General features: G+C 34.5%; 1 protein-coding gene across 5 annotated transcripts in view; it reads left to right on the top strand.

Moving 5' to 3' along the window:
- Positions 1-19,379, top strand: part of RPGRIP1L (RPGRIP1 like) — a 69,334-nt gene extending 49,955 nt beyond the window's left edge. For 4 of the 5 annotated variants that reach the window (XM_054078729.1, XM_054078725.1, XM_054078728.1 and 1 more), the window contains exons 22-25: positions 95-278; positions 6,124-6,208; positions 12,474-12,607; positions 15,802-19,379. In XM_054078729.1, the coding sequence (XP_053934704.1) occupies positions 95-278; positions 6,124-6,208; positions 12,474-12,607; positions 15,802-15,914 (516 nt within the window). In that variant the 3' untranslated portion in view covers positions 15,915-19,379. Of the gene's footprint in view, positions 1-94; positions 279-6,123; positions 6,247-12,473; positions 12,608-15,801 lie in introns of those variants that run through there. The other variant, XM_054078730.1, reaches the window with a different exon arrangement.
- Positions 19,380-20,014: the final 635 nt, after the last annotated feature.

Here is a 20,014-nt window from a genome sequence, read left to right as displayed (position 1 = left end):
AGCCAATCATTTACATGCATGTTTGTTTCTTTTGTGTTAATGCGTCAAGAAACACAAACCATTTGGGTTATGTTGGTGCTTTGTTTTTAAATAGGCCACTGAAAAAATCCGGATTGAAATTACGTCGCTCAGTCTTACTGAGTCACGAATTACATCAGATGAAACAATACAGCAGCTGTTTGTAGAATGCAGATTATACAATTTCATTGCAGAGGAGACTCCACTGTCACTTCCAAAACCAACATGTGGTCAGAGGATTCACTATAACTATAGCAATGGTAAGTGTAAGGTATTCCTGAGCAGGCTTGTTTCTTCTCTTAAATTCTGTTTTATGAAAATGCCTACCAACAGAGTCTACTTCTGTGTCTTATAGTTGCATTAATTTGTCTACTGGTTTTATTTGTCTATTTCCTGAATATTGTGGGAAATATGAAAGTTGGGGTTTAAGAAATTGGGTAAGAATGCAGTTATTGGGTATGAAATGTATTATTGAAGTAGACTTATGTATTAAATGGTAACATTGCAATAGATTTAAATATGTTGCTAGCACATAGGTTTTAAAATTGGGCTATATGTAACTAAAATTTATGTGTTCTTTTTAAAAGAACATGAAGAACTGATTTCTTTATCATTACGTGATGATACAGCAAAAGGAAAACATTCCATGTTAACCACGTACAGCTAAAGTACGTTTGAAAAGAGAAAATATGTAATTGGACTTGATCATCACTAGGGAATACTCAGTATTCCTTGAATAAGAACTTTTTGAAAGAGGAAATTATTCAGCCATGTTTAATACTAATACATTACTATTTGTTTCATAATACTTAATCCTACATGTTTCATACACTATTCTCTCATTAACGTTTGAAAATACTTACTGTCAGTACGCTATGTAATTAATGTTAATAGCATACACAGAACTATTGTAACAATTTATAATTCTCCTGTTAATTGTTTTCCCAGCTATTTTACAGTAGTTCAATTATTCGTTAACTTTTTTTTTCCTGTTAAAGTTTGTTTCAGGGGCCTTAATGTTGTCTTGTACTTTAAATATTAGATTCTTAGCTGACTACTCTGGAGCAGGTGAATCACTTTGCTGTTTTTGACACCATTAATACAGACATTCAAATTAAGCATTCTTTTAAAAACAATTTTGTAAAAGCAGTTTTGAAAAGAGGTGTCACAGATCTTAAAAATTGCCAATGTGTACAAACCTGCTTTTAGAAGACTTGCCAAAGAACTTACACAATGATATCCTCATCGTACTCACAAACTATTGGATTACCTTAGAGCTGAAGACTGAAAACCCTCATAAATGTCACATCAACCATTGTTATAGTGGGACTGCCAATTTGAGAGAGAGTATAGGGGATGGGGCACAATGTGTAAACTTCTGTGACTCTGAGAAAACACTAATCTTTGTAAAGCTTTAGGGGAAAAAAAAACCCCAAAGCATAAAAACTAATAGTACTGCAAAGTCTTCATTCACTGAGGCTTCCTTTCATTCTAACAAATGAGATTTCTGACGTCTTATACTAAATGAGACATCAGCTAAATAAGAACTCTTTTTGAGCTGAACAATATTCATTTTATAGTTGCCGTAAACACTTTTCCGGAGTGATAGATAGGCAGACATATATGAAATAAATTTTTTAAAACCTAATTGAGATAACACCATAACCCAATACAAGATATTTACCACTTTTAAGTTCCCTTCCTTCCTGAATTCTCCTTGCTTTGAATGTAAGAAGCATTCAGAAGGTATAAAAATTCTTACACAAGATTCTGATTCCTGTGTAAATTTGGTGTGGTCTAAGCATAATATTAGTTTTTTTAAATATTGACTTTGCAAATTTAAGCTATCAAAATGCAGCTAAGTTATGTTGAATACAGAATGAAATTTCAGACTCTTGAGACAATTATGAAACTATTGTATTTCAAGCTGTAATATTTGAAAATAGTATCATGCTTTCTAGAGAATATCATTCCTAAGGTTTTCCAATCTCATAGTGCTGTAACGTTAATTCTGCGAGACAAAACCTGGCTTCATAACTTTGATTGTTTTTCCTATTTGCTGCTTGAGTATCGAATGTAGAACTGTTTAGACTTGAAAATATGCTAAAGAATCAATATCAAAAGGTGATTTTGGACTTAATTGTTTCAGATCCATATTCTGCAGCATCATGCTGATGTAGTTATTATTTGCAGAGTTTTGCTTAAATAATTGGTCATCTAATTTCTGCTTTAGATTAGCTTTGCGTATGGGGTTTGGGGGTGGCCTAATGAGTCTGCTGGTTGATAATATCAGTTGGAAAGCCAGTAAGATAAGAGTAATGAAATCTTCGTGTGTGTTTACTGTAGCTTTACTGCATTTCATATATTCATTCTAATTAAATTTGAGTATGTTGAATACTTAAGGTTAATTGAATATTTTCTTTAATAAAAATTAGATTTATGTGGACATTTACTTTGGGCTTAGAAAGAAACTAATAGTATCCAGATTTTGCATGGAGAAAATCAGAATGAGTCCATAAGCAATCAAAAAAATGATTAATTCTTATAAATAAAGCATTTTCTATTATTTATAACTGGAAGAGCTTGAAAGTTTTAAAAACGTACAGAAGGCTCTATGAGATTCATTACTTAAAAAATATCTGAAGTTTTTCCATACCTTTTGCACATTCTTTGCTATGAAACATAGTAGATCTCAATTGATTTGGACATAAAAGAGCCTATGAATTTCCCTTTTCACAGTGGTCAGACCATGTAAATTGATGTTAACTGTTTATTTTGCCTCTGACTTCTTGACCATGAAAGTTAGAAGATCGCTTTCTTTCTTCCAAGGTCTTGGATCAGGAACTTCAATGGGAGGTTTATACCCATATGGTTATGCCGCATAACTCTTGAGTTTCTGTGACATGAAGCGCTGTATCTGCTGATGGCCACACTGACTGAAGAGAGAGGCTGTTGTGTTCATTAGTAGTGGAAAGAGTTATTAGAATATCCAAGAATGCTTCCAATTTCTACGGTCCCATAAATTAAAAGAAAAGTAGAACTTGCCAAATTGTGTTCACACCATGACTCTGTCCAGTACTTTAGTAAAAAGGAAGGATTCTTATTTTCTCAGGTTTAGTTTGGCATGATTTGGTTTTGATGTTAGAATGTGCTATCAATCAGAGTAAGCAATGTATTCATATTTTAACTTTTTAATGCGGTTTAAAAATGTGTGCTAGAAATTATTTATTTCCAGTCATTGACAATGTATGCTTTAAAGTGAACATAATGGAAGTTTCACGGGGAGAAAAACATAGGGAAATGTTGCTGCGAGCAAACAAAGCTCTGTCTCCCTCACATATAAATGCATCTATTGATACTTGACTCAATTTCAGTAAAATAAACATTAATTAATTACATAAATTGCAAAGCTATGGTTAGTTCATAAATGTTAACAAAAAGTATTCATATTTTATTAAATACAAAGACTTAAACATGAGAATGCTAAAATGGCAAGAAAGTCACTAGAAAGTAGGATTGATATAAAGTCTGAAATTTCTCTCTGTCACTGTATCCAGTAGTTCTAGAGAACAGGCTGCAGAAGCAGAAGAAACATTTACATGGTTTTGCAAAGATTTTCTATGACATTTAATTGGAAATGGTTCTCTCTTGAGTGAACAGGTGGTTATTTGAATAACTTGAAGTATGAGCATAAGACCAAAAGAAGGGAAGGTGGGAGGGGAAGACGGGGTTTATTTTTTATTAAAAATAAACTTCTGAAGTTCCGTATCCTAAAGGGTGGATTCCTCAGTATAATTTACAAGAAGATATTAAGGCCTTGCATCAGAAAACATTGTTATATGTCTTCGTGTTTATTCTTTTTCTCCATTAGAGCTCCACACTGTGAGGCATTCTTTTCTCCATCATTGTGATGAAACTGAAGTTCATCAGTCATTTAGTATAACTATAAAAAAAAACAAACTATAACAGAACCAGCTGTGTTAATGTTTGGAACTGCAGTGATTTTTATTGCAGTTCCAGGGTCATTGTGATCTTCAGGTTTCAGTGCTTCTTCAGGACAAACTCTAAAATTATAATTTTAGATGCAAATTGTCACAAGGTAATTCTGAATTATTTTTGCAATTAATTGGATTGCAAGATGAGATGCTCCATGCCTTGGAGCAGAGTTATAATTTGAAGTTCAGGCAGTACTAAGGGGTGATATGAAAAACGTTATTCATCAGGATCTAAAAAATACATTTTTCTCTATGGTTAATCATTTTCCCTAGACTTGAACAGAGTTCTTGTGCTGAATATTTTGCTTTCTAGTATGAATTTTTCCATTGAGTGAATTGAATTTGAACTTTTAGGTTTCTAAATAATTCCCATTTAAAATTGTTTTAGATACAGAATTGGTAAACTTAGAAAATTAGAAAATTCCATTTGGAATGCTTATGGGAAAGGGAAGAATCTGTGGATGTGGCAGCTCCTTTGAAGTTCTTTGGCTGTCCATCTGTCTCCCTGCTGCTGCCTCATCACTTCCTGTGGTGGCCCCAGGAGCACTTGGCCATGAGAGTAGCACATGTGGAAAGTCATCCACATGCCCAAAAGAACAGCAGATGGCAGGAACAACTTCTTGTGACCTGTCTAGAGAAAGTAAGAATATTGTGTGTGAAAACTAAGGATTCCAAGATAGAACACCAATGCTTTGCTTTCTGTTGGTAGAGAAAAAGGTGTTAAATTGCAGATTCTTTTGATTAAAGGATTCCGATACCGATTGTACTGGCTGTTTTCTGAAAGTGACTAATTTCTAATAGCATTTCTGCTAGCCAGGTAAGAGCTATGGGGCAGCTTTGGAGAAAGTTGGAGAACCCGTAGGTCTGGATGGGGTTCTTCCTAGAAGGACTTTTATAGAGATATGGTCCCTCAGTAGTTCCCTCTGCAAGGAATTAATTCCAGTCTTCTTATCTCTTCTGTAGTCCTGTATTCCAATACTCTCTGCTCCTTGGTAGAATTGGTAATTTCTGTTTATATGAATTAGTTTATTTTGGATAGTAGAAGAGAGTATAAAGTACATTGAAGATTTTCGTCAGCACATAGGAAGAGGAAACCTTAATGTGGTATGCAGAGTGAAAAGGGGCCTTTTGTGTACAGTGACAGAATAACTAGAAGGGAGTGGTTATTAAAGATGTTGCAGTTTCAAGAGAGACAAATTTCTCACTCCTCCTCCTGCTGGCAAAAACAAATGAGAAATGACCATAAGAGCCATGTTTGTTTCTCAGACGGTTGTTTTCATTCTGCTTCTGTCCTAGCAAGTTTTTACTTACTTTAAAAAAAAAAAAGTAATTCCTTTAACACCGTTTTTCTATTTTTACATCCTGAATTTTTAGAATCTTTCACAGTAGTTTGCTGGTACTTGTAGGCAGATGCCACTTGCAACAAAGTGGCTGCTTCCTTAATACAAGATGCGGAACAACTTCTTAAATATTTTTTTAAATCCCTGTTTCTCATTCTTTCACTCTTTTTCCCCAGACCGAGGCTGTTTTTCACTGTAGTCATATTAATGGTACAAAAATTAAAAGCTGCTCCTTGTGTTTGTATTTAAAATTAAAACAATAAAAGGCTTTCTGCGCACTCACACACACTCCCCGGGCTGTGGATTTTCTCCAGTCCATTGGTCTAAATGTTTCTCCTACTGAAATACTGTGGCAGGAAAGGAGGATTAAATTACTGAGGCTGTCAAAAAGGACAAGCACTCTGCCATACATTATCATTATCGCTAGCTTCCTTAGTGGAAAAAAATGCAGTAAATCACTTCAAATACAGAGCAATAAAGACCACTGGCTTTTAAAATCATGACTGCTATTGCCATTAACAGAAAATGACAGCTATGTGGCATGCTTAGATGCTGCTTGTATCTTTTTTGACAGCGTGCACATAAACCTGCCAGTGACACGCCATTAGATCACATGACCTTTCAAATTTGATTCTAATATTGTTGCTTTTCCTTAGGAAAGACAAGGGAAAGAAATGTTTATTTTTCTTTGTTCTTTTTTTCATGATCTTTCTTCTAAAAAGTGAAAAACACTTGATAATGGATTATATTAATTCTGATTTGCGTTGCAGTGATACATGTGGATAAGGCAAATAATCACGCGAGAAGGGAGTATCTCAAGTCCATGCTTCTAAAGCCAGATCTTCATACTGACAGGTACATCTGAGCGCTGAAAAACTCTGTAAAAGATCTTTGTAAGTAACGCTTATCATTTATCCTCTTGTTTGACTTCATTGAGGAGCTATCCCTACGAAGTTAGTGCGTAACTAACTAGAAAAAATTCTTTCAGGTAGGAATGATACCTGGATTCTGATGTGGTGATTGATTTATATTTGTTCACTGAGTAGGTTTGTGTGGCATGGAATATTGTAACCGCTGTTTATGTTGTTTTAGTGCTGTGTTCTGGGTTTGTTTTTTAACAACCTCATTTAGCAAAAGAGAGATTCTATCATCAGCATTCTTTAAGAATCATAGAATACCAGGTTGAAGGGATCTCAATGAGGTTGACATTAGCCTTCTTCAAGTTTTCTGGGACATTCCCTGTTCTCCATGACTTCTCAACAAGAGTTTTGTGAGGAACTGAACTAAATTCAGGGGGCAGCTGGTCGCAAGTGGTGGTTCCCCAGGACTCAGTGTTGGAGTTGGTCCTGTTCATCGTTATCAGTGATCTGCACAAAGGGATCAAATGAATAATAAAAAAAAAATTCGTTTTCACTTAATAAGCAAGAAGAAGACTTATTTTGCTATATAGATTAGGAAAGTGGTTAACACGTTCTATTAAGAATTTAAAAACACTGAGGACAAAATATTCTTTTTTTCCTGAGGGATGATTCAAGGAAGGTGAATGGCTAATCTGTAGGCTTCAATTACACCTATAGTTACTTAGATACTTACACTAAATATTTAACAAACCAAAGGCAAAATAACAGCAGTGAGGTTTTTCCCACAACAGAATCACTCGTCTTCTGCGTGTGCCATTGTGGTACTGTCCTCTTTGTTAGTAGGCAGATAGGTTTTTTGTATTTATCCATGTGTCTGGCTTGGTCTGTGGTGAAATTTCAGTTCTGTGTTGACTAACCCAGCAGCAGGAAGTTCATCGGTAGTCCAGTTCCCTGCTTTAGTGCAGCAAAGGACCACCAAGAAACAGGATTTATTGAAAAATTCTGTCTATACACCAAATGTTTTCAACTCTATGCATTTTAAACCTGGCCTAGTTATATCTTCAACACATGTTTTCTATCACAAGCCTCACAAATTAATATCAGAGTTTATTTCAGCTGAAACAGGAACTGAACTAAACTAACACTTTAAAGGAAACCGAATTATCAAGCATAGAAATATCATAGAAAATTGCCTGCACGTGCTTGAGCCTGGCACTTTATCGGTGTCTGTGCTATGCCAGATTATAGGAGCATAGATCATGTATTATGTATATTAAGTGGTGTATTAAGTTTTCAGGTGACTTTCTCCCTGTCACAAAAAGTGTTGTTAAAAATGATAGGCACCACAGTTGTGTCTGCATTAGAACATGAAAAATACCTGCTATTTTAGTCTTCCAATGGGGGAGTTACTTTAATGAATTTCCCTTGAGAAAGATAAATATTCTTGGATGCTGAAAGGATATTAATATAATACATAAAATTGCTGCTAAACCAAAACTACAACTGTAGCCTAATCCTATAGTTGAAAAAGGAGCCAGCTTGGCCCTGAAAATAATTAATTTCATAGCTCTATGCTCTTTCATATTTTATACCTAGTTACAAATATAGACTGAAATGGCATTTATATGATAAAGTATGTTTATTTATTGGGAGTGGGATTTGCTGTTCATTACAAGATAAGATTTTGAAATGTTTTCAGTTTCATTTCTTGATATGAAATAATTTTAAGTGTTTATTAGACATGTTGATTTTGGTTCCATGTTTGAGTAAATGACTTTAGTGGTAAAAAATGACTATTCAGTATTCCAGAAAATATGTTGCTAGGTAGAATGATGTAAAGTCTACAGTCTATGAGGATTAGGTAACAGGAGATGGGGAGGACTATTCAAAATCTTGTTTAGGTTAGTAATTGTTGCATACCACAAAGATGGTTCTTCTCTTTTGACAAGCATCTTTGTCTTTATCTGCATTTTCAGACAGACAGTATCTCTATCATTAATAAGGATATATTGTCAGAATACTTGCTTTTTCTTAGAGCTGTATTTTGTGACATTGTATTGTGCCTCTTTGTTTTGTTTCTTCTGCTGCTTAGTGTTACCTTATTTATATTAGTAAGCTGCAATAACTAATATTTGTAAAAGTGGAAAAAAAAGGATACAAAATCACTTTTTCATTTTATCATCTGAACTCAATCATTGTTTACTTACATGTTCAAGTCCTTATTAAGAGGAGGCATTCTTGGCAGTCCATTTAACTTACTGTAACTGCATCGTCTTTTATTCTTCATCCTGTTTGTATTTCCCTATTGCCATTCAGCATTTTAAGAGTATTGAAGTTTGGATCATATGGAGAAACTTCCCTGACTGCTATGCCAGATTGTACTTGCGATGCTTGCAGACCTGGTGGGTAGAGTATATGCTCTTCTGACAAGTGTCAAAAGAGACGTATGTGAAGAAGGGAGAAATCCATTCTTCTGGCAGTCACCCTGCTGTGATAACAAGAGTAAACAGGTTTATGCAAGAGGTTTCCAGTCTGATCCCGACAGGTGTATCATTCTTTGGTAGGAAATGATTGTTACTCCAAGAAACTGACTATATGAAGTCATTGTTCTCCAAAGGAACAAAATCCATGCATCTGTGTTACAGGAACATAGAGCTTGTGTACCTAGGTGATTTTCTCCTTGCTGCTTAAAAACATCTGATCACTGACATAAAGAATTAGAATCAAATTTATTTACATCTCAGCTTTGTCCAGTTTGGTGTTAAATTCCCTGCTGATGATAACACCGTGAAGTGTTATCATAGCAACAGCAATAAATATTTGTTCCAGGTTTTTCTGTTCTATTGTAAAGCACATTTTAAGCTTAAAGTGGTTGTTGCGTTTGGCTTTTCTTTTGGCCCTTTATCAGCAGGCAGGTTTCGTTTAGTTCAGTAGTCTTTCTTGTAATGGGTAGCAAATATCTTCACACACAGTGCTCTTAACAGGATGTCAAGACATTTTCTTATTCTGTTGGTAGGCATGGGATTCCTCTAAGGGAGTACTGATAGCTGGTGTTCCAGAAATGAAACGTGGAAATGAGCTAAAGGGAAAGTCTAGGATCCTACAGAGATGTACAGGAGAGGAACACTGTATATAGCTGTATTTATGTAAGAAATCCTAGTATGAATTTGATATTCCAACTTCCATCAAAGTTTCTTACATATGTGAGACAGTGTTAAGGTAAGATGGGACGCCAACTGCACATTTGTGTGTTCAAAGCTGAAACAGAGTAAGGAGTCTGTTCATGTGCACTGTATTCCAAGGCAAGGTCAAGTGTGTCTTTTTAGCTAGTTCAGCCATAAAACAAAACTCTTGCAGTGACTGGTAAAAGAAGAAAACAAGTGAAAGCATACTGAGTAGAATCATAGAATCATAGAATGACTAGGTTGGAAGGGACCCACTGGGTCATCGAGTCCATTTAATTATTTTCTAAACTTAAAGCATTTATAGTATTAAGTTTTTTCTTTTAAAAGAACAACAGTCAAAGAGATTGTGGTATTATTCTTGCAGTCTACTAGTTGGAGTAGTCCCATGGGATCTAGAGTTCAAATCTCCTCTTTCCTGATTAGCAGCAAAGATTTTATTCAATATTATGATCTGTAAGGTGTTAGAGGAGCGGGTCTTTTGATGTGTTTTGGTGAAGATTGCTCTATTCATGTAAAATACTTGCACATGACCTGAATGAAAAGGTCGACCAGTATGAATGACTCTCCACTTTGGCTGTAAGGTACAGTCCCAGATGTGACTAGGCCTGCTTCTAGTTTATGCTTTAGTGAAAAGTTTGATAGTAGTTGGTGCCCATAAGTGATTAAAAATTAGTCCAGCACTAATCTCCTCCTCATCTATCACTATTTAAACTGAAAAGCTGATTTCTTCAGTTGATTTGATTTGATGCTGAATCGTAACAAAGCAGATTTGTTCCCAATACCCAACACTTATTCTTACAATTTTTAATTTGTTTTTATTTCATTTAATATGTATCTTACACGTGTCAGTATTTCTTTATTTTTTATTGAGTTTTGGCAGTTTTTCTGTTGTTTAGCTCTGTTCCCAAGTCTTAAGTTAGATCTATTTTACTCAATCAAGCCACCTGCTGTTGGAAATAGCTGTGACATTTTTCCTTTTTAGCCTTCAGAAATTTTTTTTAAGACTGATATTTTCATCTGGTGTCTGGAATTAGTGACAAATAAATATTTATATATATATATTCTATAATAAATATTTGTTAGTAAGAGCCAAGCACAAAAATAAACTACTATGAAAGCACATTGCAGTTGCTGTTATGTTTAAGATCTTTTAGGAAGATTCAGTTATATTTTGTTTAAGATATTTTTTCCTGTAGACTTGGATTTTATGCAGCCTGATTGTTATTCATTTGGAACAACACTTATTGTAGCGTTTTTTAGGCTGTAAAGCTTACAAACATTTGTAGTTTAAACAATGCAGCCAAGACATACCAAAGAAGTAGCTCACTCTGAATTCCTGTCCTTTTGTCAGTCTCTGTGTTTTGGCCCCAACACAAGCCACTAACTCAAGTCAGCTCCAGCACAATACTGAAATGAATATGTTTAAAAGAAAAGCCATACTTGGATGCAATGAGCGTAATTTAAGTTCGCATAAGCAATGCAAATATTTTGTGTAGCTTTTGGTCTTAGATGTTTGGGATGGACAGACAGGCTGTGTTTAGACAGCACAGTAAATATTCAAAGGCATTTCTATCAAGGCTGTACTCATGGCTGGTTTTTATGTTGTAAAACAGGAACAGAATAAGGAAGATTAAGTATGAGATGTATTGGTTAGAGGGAACAAGTGCAAGACAAACTGCTGTGGAAGGTCCAACTTTAAATAATCTACACATAAGACAAAATTAGAGAAATGCCTTTGGGTTCCTGCTGTTTTTGTGGAACATGTCCTTGGCTGGAATGAGGTCCCCATGTAGCTAAATGAGGTGTGGAAATTCTCAGTAACTTCCAACTGAATATTTTACACTTGGTGTTCAGGAATACTTACTTCACTGAACATGGATAATATTTTTGATATCAGGAAAACATTTGATATAGTTTGTCTTTCTCACTTCTCTCATGTCTCATACCACTCAATGTAAAGCCAAAAAAACACATGGTGTAAAATGTACTAAGACTAGATTGAAATTAAAGTGCTGCAGACTGGAGATCTCTAGCGCTAATCCATTGTTGCTAACAGTCCGGTGTTCACAGTGCCTAGATTTCTGGGATGGTTTTGAGAATTCACAGTACTACTTGATCCTATTGACTGAATGTCTTGTGGTGGAGTTGGGGGTACACCTGGAGCACATCTTCAGTTTAGTTTAGTCCAGTCCAACAGAATTGCAATGAACATGTTCCAAGCCTACTGTGCGAATAGAACACCATACCTTAAGGCAACTGAAAAGCTTTATTTCCTAAGAATGCTCCGCGTGAAAGCTGAAACAATCATACAGATTCATCTTACATGGCCTGACTGAATTACAGCAGTTGAACTTTTTTAACAAGTTTATGGTATTAAAAGGGTTTATCCAACAGAATTTAATTATATTTACTCTAAATTTGCCATTGTTGCTTATGAATTGTTTTTATTTCTTCACATCAAATAATTTGCAGGGTATAGTGAACACATTAAAAATCTAAAAGAAAATAAAAATAGCAGTAATCATTAAAAAAAGTAAAATAAAGACCTAACTGTATTTTTAGATATTTTATATAAAAGAATTGTGCTGTAAAAGCCTCAAAGTACATAGATACAGTCTTGTTTTTTCTCTGTGGGGGGGTAAATATAAAAAAATGAAGTGACTTGAACAGTTGATTCAGCAGCTGGGCAAAACAAGCTTAAAAGTTTCAAGTGTGTAAAAGTCTTTAATCCTTAAACTATTCTACCTGCCACTGCTGTGTAAATAAGAATTGTGGCACAGGGTGGTGCGGAAGGGGGAGAAAGATGAAAAATTCTGGAAGCCTGCAGATCTGTGGTTACAACCTCTGTCCGTCTAGTACCGCTAAATGCAAAAGGAGGAGGGAACATTTAAAAGAAGAGGTCTTAGACTGTTCTTGTCATGGAAAATGTTAAATATAATTGATAAAGGGATCTGGTTTCTGCTTAACTGTTAAAATAGAGTGTGGCTTTTGCCTTGTTTTCTATTTTTTTAGTGCTATTTTGCCTTCAAAGAAGGTTGAAAATTCTTTTTTTTTTTTTCCTTCTTCTATGCTTAGCCTACGATTTACAGTGGTCAGTGATCCCCCAGATGATCAACAGGATCTTGAATGTGAAGATATCGGTTTTGCTTATGTCCGTTTGAGAGAGATATTCCAGAAGCAAAGAGATATCATTGAGCAAGATATTGATAGTAAGTTCTAGAGATTACTTTCTTGTAACCTTTTGTAACCTAAAAAAAAAAACTGTGTTGAATTTCTGCTTTTGTCTGCAAGCTTTACTGTGCAAGTAATTGTTTGACATTGTCTCAATAAGAAATTCTTTCATATTAACTAATGGCTTCCACATTTGTTTTCAGAAGTCTGCAAAAACTGTGTGCTATTTTTATCTCCAAAACCAAACCAAACTGCATTCCCAGCTCAGTTTAATTAGTTTATAAAACCTAACAACTTCAGGACATGTCCACTTACTGTAATTGTTTATTTTGTACATCATAGTTTTTGCTAGTAAGACTATACATACATATTTTGTTATTAAAAGTTAAGTCAATAATTCTGTATTGTTAGTGTCTATATCTTATTTCAAGTTAAGTTCCTCAGGCTTGTGTCCTCCATATGAAGCCTGTATCTGAGACAGTATGAAATACTGGTGGCTTCAGTTAGATACCAGTTTAGAGTTAGCATCCCTCTGTAACAGACTGGGACTCGTTAAAGCAAGGTGATAAGAAGACATGAGACGGCTACTTGGTCCTTTCATAGACAGTGAAGAAAAATATTCACCTTGCTTAGACTTCCCTGTTCCCCGAGGTAGCAAGGACATGTTTATCAGTTGTGCATTTTTCTCCTCATCTGTTCCTCTCTGTCCTCTTTGCCCATTGTGGTAACGCTCAGTGAAGAAGCTGAGTGTGTATCTATTAAAAACTCTCCCATAAGGGTAAGTGAACCAGCTTGATTACTAGACAGAGTGTGCCCATGTATGCAAGGTATGCTTTGCAATCGCAAGAATTCTAGTATAGTTAGCCCTAGTAGAAAGCAAATGTGAATTTGCTATTTCTACTGCTGTGTCTAATTACTGTACCTTGAGTGATGGGGAGCCAAGTAGTAAGTGAAAGAAATTAGCTTTTTTATCCATTTCCATTATCATGCATGATTTGCATCCATACTGTAGCTAAAATATTAAAAGTATGCATCGAAGTTCCAAGAACATGATAAGGAAAATTTTAAGAAGAATCATATCTCCATTCCCTGGAAAAATAAAATACAGGCTTGATGCACTTACTGTGGCTGAACCACTTCATCTTTTCTCCACCAATAATATTTCTCCAGGTAGTTGAACAAAAGCACATCTCCTCCAAAAAGGTATTTCATAGTCTTTCACTGGAAAATTGTTTTTGTTCTGGATTGTGTGGCCGTAATTCCCATTGTCATAATTCCCATTTTGTCATAATTCCCATTTGATAAGATTAATAAGTGATGGAAATATGATTTTGTACCCTTGAAAGTCACCTTTCACAGAACTCTTAAAACTCCCAGTCATCATCTGAGATGATGTTCTGACAGGAAGGACCATTTTTGTTATTGGTTGTTCTCACAAAAGGTAATTATAACTACGCAATGAGAAGTACCTCTGTATTGTGAGCAGCATTCTTTCTCTAATCATAAGACATTTGAACTGATTTTTACTTTATGTACATTGTATCTATGAAAGTAATAAATAGTAATACTTCTATTTTCATTCCTATCCGCGCTTCTCCCTTTCTCTGCAGATACAGTTTAGATTTTTTTATTGCATTTATAACCATATTTTCTGGAAATTTAGAACTTTCAGATCATTGAAATGAATTTTACATCAATGTATGTCAGATCATTGCAAATTCTTAGAATATATCAGTATATTGGATATTGGTTTGAGGGAAAAAGAATAAACCTAGACAACAGGGAAATTCATAGGGCACTACCACATGAAGATGTAATCATTGTTAAGTTAGATACCATAAGCTTACATCATTAATTTTGGGGACTGCACACATATATATATTTGCATATCTCATTCTTTTCATTGCTGGTTGTGGTTAAGTGGACTGCTTTGATATTTGAAGCAATTAAGTGAATGGCTAAGCAAGAAGCCAGATGAAAAATAGTATAGACAAGACGCAACAATGTGTCTCAGACATAATATGATTATATTAAAACTGAGAAAACAGAATTAATGTTATCTTCTGATATCATTAATTGCAGTTATCCCAATGTTCTTGTAAGTAAAAGAATAACGTGCCCTGAAGTCCACTGTTGAAGTTGACACTTCACCAAATGATTTGTCCAAGGATATACAAAATGGTTTGGATCTCTAAGAAAATAGCAACCAATCTGTCCTATAACAGCTCTGTCAACAAAGTAAATGATGGAAGGTTTATTCCGTGTTTTTCCTTCTCCAAGCCTCTTCTGAGCTGTCCCAGCAGCCTAGAACTTGTAGCATGCAGTATCGTTGCATGTCCCAGAGCACTTATTCCACTTTATAGAGTAAATACATAACCATGCCTTTTGTCTGCTGTATAATTTGCTTTGAAAAGATATGCTGTCAAGATGATTTTTATTGAAATTCTTTCTTGGGTCATGTTGGGCACCCTCCTTGCTTTATGCAGGACTGGGAAAGAGCCTCATTTTTGACTGTTAGCAGTGTGGTTTTAATCATAGCAGCAGAGGTTGTGGCTCTCTGGGCTTACTTAGGTATTATAAGAGTGCAATTTTAAATCATGTTCGCTAATTCCTGTGAAATAGAAATTTAAAATACTATTTTAAAACCCATATATACAAAGATGAAAGTAGTTAAATAGTTTAGTCTTAGGGAAATACCATCCTGGGCTACATTTCACTATTTTAAAACACACTGAAGCTTGGAATTGAAATAATTTTGCATTGCACCAAGTGGAAGAAACAATTTACTCTTTAAATACTAATAACTGTACAGGCTGATTTGGACTGATACACACAGTGTAGAAAAGGAAGGAATTGTTTTGGGTTTTTTTACTTAAAGCTACTTATAATTATGCATATATGTCTTTAATAGAGTTTGGAACATCTGTATTTACATACTGTGAAAAATAATTAATTTATATAGGCAATTACCATACAGATAGTTTAGTTTATTTCAAAGTTAATTCCAACACTAATACGTTGATTGATGTACATTTTAGATCTTAGAGTGCTCAGTTTCTAGTACGTTGAGTGCCTGAACTGGAAGATTTCTTTTTATATTATTTATTTATTTTTCTTTTTAAGCATATGCTGGGTGCCTTTTAATCTGTCCAAATGCTAAGGAAAATTATCAGAACAAAAGCAAAACCTTAAATGAAATTGCTAATGCTGTTTTCTGATGTTTCCTTTCTAGTTTTCGATTCACAAGATGATAGTACAGTAATTGGAAAGCTCAAAGTAACAGTGGAAGCCCTCCATGCGCTGCGTTCAGTCTATGAGGAATGCAAAGATGACTTGGAGGCATGAAAGGGAAGTTTGCCTACAGAAGTTCCTTCTCCCAGTGTAAATACATGCTTGATAGTGCTTCAAAGATGAGATCTTTGTAATTTTTACAGTATATTTAATGTATAATTTACATGGAAAGGACGCTTGATTTGTAGTTGTAAAGTTTTGTATACTTTTCAGTCTGTTTGTTTTAATATTTCCCCCCTAAGGCTAAGAATCTCTCCACAATGGACAACATCTTGTAAATAATTAATATCTACATGATTGAAAGATGTGCTTTACTTGCATTTTCAAGATTTTTTTTTCCTACATAAAACAGTAATAAAAATGCAAGTCAAATTTTTAATTTTTAATAAAAAAGCCATAAGCCTTAGAAAACTGATTAAAAATACTTTTATGTTATCCCTAATCACCCCACTAAATGGAATGCCTGTGATTAGCCTCATTAAGAATGTTATACTGTGAAGATTTTATTAAAAGCAATATATGAAAATTACTTGGATTAATGTGTTAATCTGCCTCTTTAAAATGCTAATATCCATTTTATGCACATTAAATCTCAGTATGTGTTTTCTTTGATGCATGCAGTTCCTATCAATTAAATATAAAAAATGAGGGTAGTTGCAGGACTTATTAAATTACTGCAACCTTTTTTTAAATAACTTTTACCCTTCTACTAACGTTATAATCAGCTGTTTATGAGTATCGTGATATGAAGTAGAGGGAGGGCAGGAACAATCATTTTTCCATATAGTAGAAGATTTACTTTCAGCCAACATCTGTCAAAGCACAAAAGGAAGCCACACATTTGCTTCACCTAGTTTGAGCTGTAGGGATATGCAACTGTGTTTTCTTTTGGTTTTGTCACTTTTACAACTTATATCAGACGTATACAATGAGTTGTTGTATCTGAATAACCAGTGTCTACCTCAGAAGGTTAATTTTCCAGCTTTTAACTGATCTCAGTGAAGGATTTAATTGATATTTTTAATGGAGCTGTGAATCAATGCTGCAAAAGGATTGTCTCTTGAGAACGAGGATATAATACATTTCATTTTTTAATTTACTTTTTTATTTGTCATTTTCTTCAAAGGATTTTATAGGCTGTGGATTTCCACTGTTTGCAAACAGGCTATGTTTCTTCATAAGCATATGTAAAGTATTCAGAGAGATAAGTAATTTATTAAAATCTACCTAATTTGCCGTGATATATTAAATCTCTGCTTCAGTGATCACAGACCATTTCATTTAGAGAATTAGGCATTCCCTCTTTGTGTGATTAAAGCTCTGGAAAATGAGTTCTTTGCTCCTATTTGTGAACATTCAAAGCCTGCTAATGGCAAGAAGATGGAATAGATTATGAGACAATTCATTACAGTTCAACAGAAAAAAAAAAACGGTTATAATGCAGAAATGTAAGTATGAATATCTGCATATAGTTCGAACCATCTGTGCTCTAATGGCTTCAATAATAGCTCTTCGTCTTCAGTAGGCTTTGAAATGACATCCATACAATATTAATTTGTTGATGTACATTATAAGGCCAATGGAATGAATATATTCTGACCACAGAAATCTCTGAATTCCAACATGAACCGATGGTTAACTCCATTTTAGGACCTACCATCTTCAGTAGTACTTCTCATCCAGACTTTGCCAATCCTCACAGCATTCCATTCCTCTGGAACTTTCCAGAGACCACAGACAGTTGCATTCCTACACCCCTCCATTCTTCAGTTAATGGCCATATGTTTGTTGTCGTTTGGGCTGGTGCTTAGTTCATCATTTTGGCCACCATTTCTAGTTTCTTTTGGCTCTGTGCATTTATATTGTCAATAAGGCTGTTATTATAAATTACAATAATTTAAAACAGCTAGATTCAACACTGAGATTAACTGAGTGGCTTTTTAGAAATTTAGTTGCGGTATTCTGTCAGGAGGTTCTTATTATTCTTCTAATACTTTGCAAACCAAACTAAATATCCTGCACATAAACAAAGAAGCAAATTGCACTGAGTTTTTATGTGTGACTGTTTACTGACTTTCAGGAGAACTATAACTGGTGTTTGTTTTCTTCTGAAATAAACCATGTGGTAAAATTAGAAAATCAGTGATGTTCATCTCACTTCAATGTTTACAGTAACACCCTTAGCACTTTATCTCCACCATCTGAAGCTGAAAACTTGGAAACCAAGCGTTCATTATTCATTAAATGCAGACCTCTTTGGTAAGTTACTGCAGAATATTCCAGTTGACATTTGGTTACGTTGTGTTAACTGTTCTCAGTGACTCCAACATTAACATGTATAATTTGCCTCAGGTTCCTAAACATATTCCTTTGTAAAATATCTCTGTTACTCAGCTTGGGATTTAAAAAAAAACAATCTTGATTTCTATAATGTTCATGTTTATTGCAAAGACAGATACGATATTCAGTGAGGATTTTCCAAAAGATAGATTGTATTACTTTATGCAATATAAACATACAAACATTCTAGTAAGTTTTGTTCTTGCATTAAGTAGTTGGTGTTTCCAACATGCTCTTAAATCTTACGTCTAAATGCTGCGCTCTGCAAGGAAACTGGAATATGTGATCTCAGACTATTTTGTCCAGATTTTATCTATGAATAACTAGAAGAAAACTTGCATCTACGTCCTCTGTACCCTAAGCCAAAAAGTATTTTTTTTGTGTGCAGTAGGTTAGTAAGCACAATAATTGTCTTAATTTTAGAAAAGGATCCTTATTAATGCTGGGTACTAATATACTTTACAATGTTGCTTAATTAAAGTTAATATTTGTGGAATGGGTAAATTGTGTCTGTGGTATAGTCCTGCATAAGATTAACTAGGCAGGGTCAGATAATCAGTTTTGTTACTTTGTATTTTTTCCCATTAATAGTTACTGCCTATAGATTTGTTGTGATGTCTTCTTATGTGATATAATAGCTGCTATTCTGCAGGTGATCCAGGTATGTTTATCAAGGTAGAAACTTCAGTTTAGCTCAACATACCTTTTTAAAATTATTTATTTATTTTTAGTTTTTAAAATTTTGCTTTTAATCTGTTATAGCCTTAACCTAAGGATGGAAGTTATAAGAGCAAATACATCATGAACCAAGGTAACATCTGTGTGATCTTGATCAATTTTGCTGTACAGCAAGTTGCGGCTTATTTCATTCTCTGCTTATAGAAGTACAAAAAACTTACAACAACTTGCCTCATAGAACTTCTGCAACTGGAGATCAGTGTTTAAGTTAATAATAATACTGTTTAAAAATTGGAGGTTTTTTATTATTTCAAGGCATGGTAAGACGTTATCGTAACTCAAGAAGTCACCAAAGGTATCAAGGCTAAATATTATCTGTTAAATTTCCTATTCTTGTGTTGTAGTAGAACTCAGTAATAAATTAAAATACAGACTTAAAATTCTGTAACAAACATTATTGCATGTTTCAGAACCAGAGAAACATTTTGTTACAGATAGACAGGTCTTTTTGCAGGTGATGATAATGATTTATTCATCAATAATTTTTATGAGACTTCCCTAACATTACTGTTGATGGTAAAGGGCTTAGTAATTGGACTAGATCTCAATCCTGCAACTAGTACTGAATCGGATGCGTAATGTTGCCTGTGGTAAAGTAATTGCAGAATAAAAGTTCAAGTTGATACCTTTGTATGCGTGTGATAAAAATTTACAGTTTTATTTTTAATGTAAGTTGTTTTTAAATTATCAGATACTAGTTGAGGAGATTAGGAAAAAAAGTGATTGTGAACCTTCAAACAGAAGTGCTTATAGGTTCCTAATAGTAGTAGTTCTACCACAATACTATCTCGGGATAGGATCGTTTAGGTTAGAAGGGACCTCGGGTGGTCTCCAGTCCACCCTGCTGCAGGATTAGTTGTAATGTTGGACCACAAAGGCTGTATACAATCTGGTCTTGAAAGCCTCCAAGGATGAGTACTGTGTAACTGCTCTGAGCAAGCTGTTTCAATGCCTGACTGTCGTCATGGTGAAAGAAGGGGATATATTTCTCAACATTACTTCAATCCAAGTAGAAGCCAAATCTAGATCTAAACACATGAAAACAACTTTTGCAGTTAATATATTAATATTATCAC

Source organism: Cuculus canorus, chromosome 13 (assembly GCF_017976375.1).
Source record: "Cuculus canorus isolate bCucCan1 chromosome 13, bCucCan1.pri, whole genome shotgun sequence".
NCBI lineage: Eukaryota > Metazoa > Chordata > Aves > Cuculiformes > Cuculidae > Cuculus > Cuculus canorus.
This window is presented reverse-complemented; position numbering and strand designations above follow the sequence as displayed.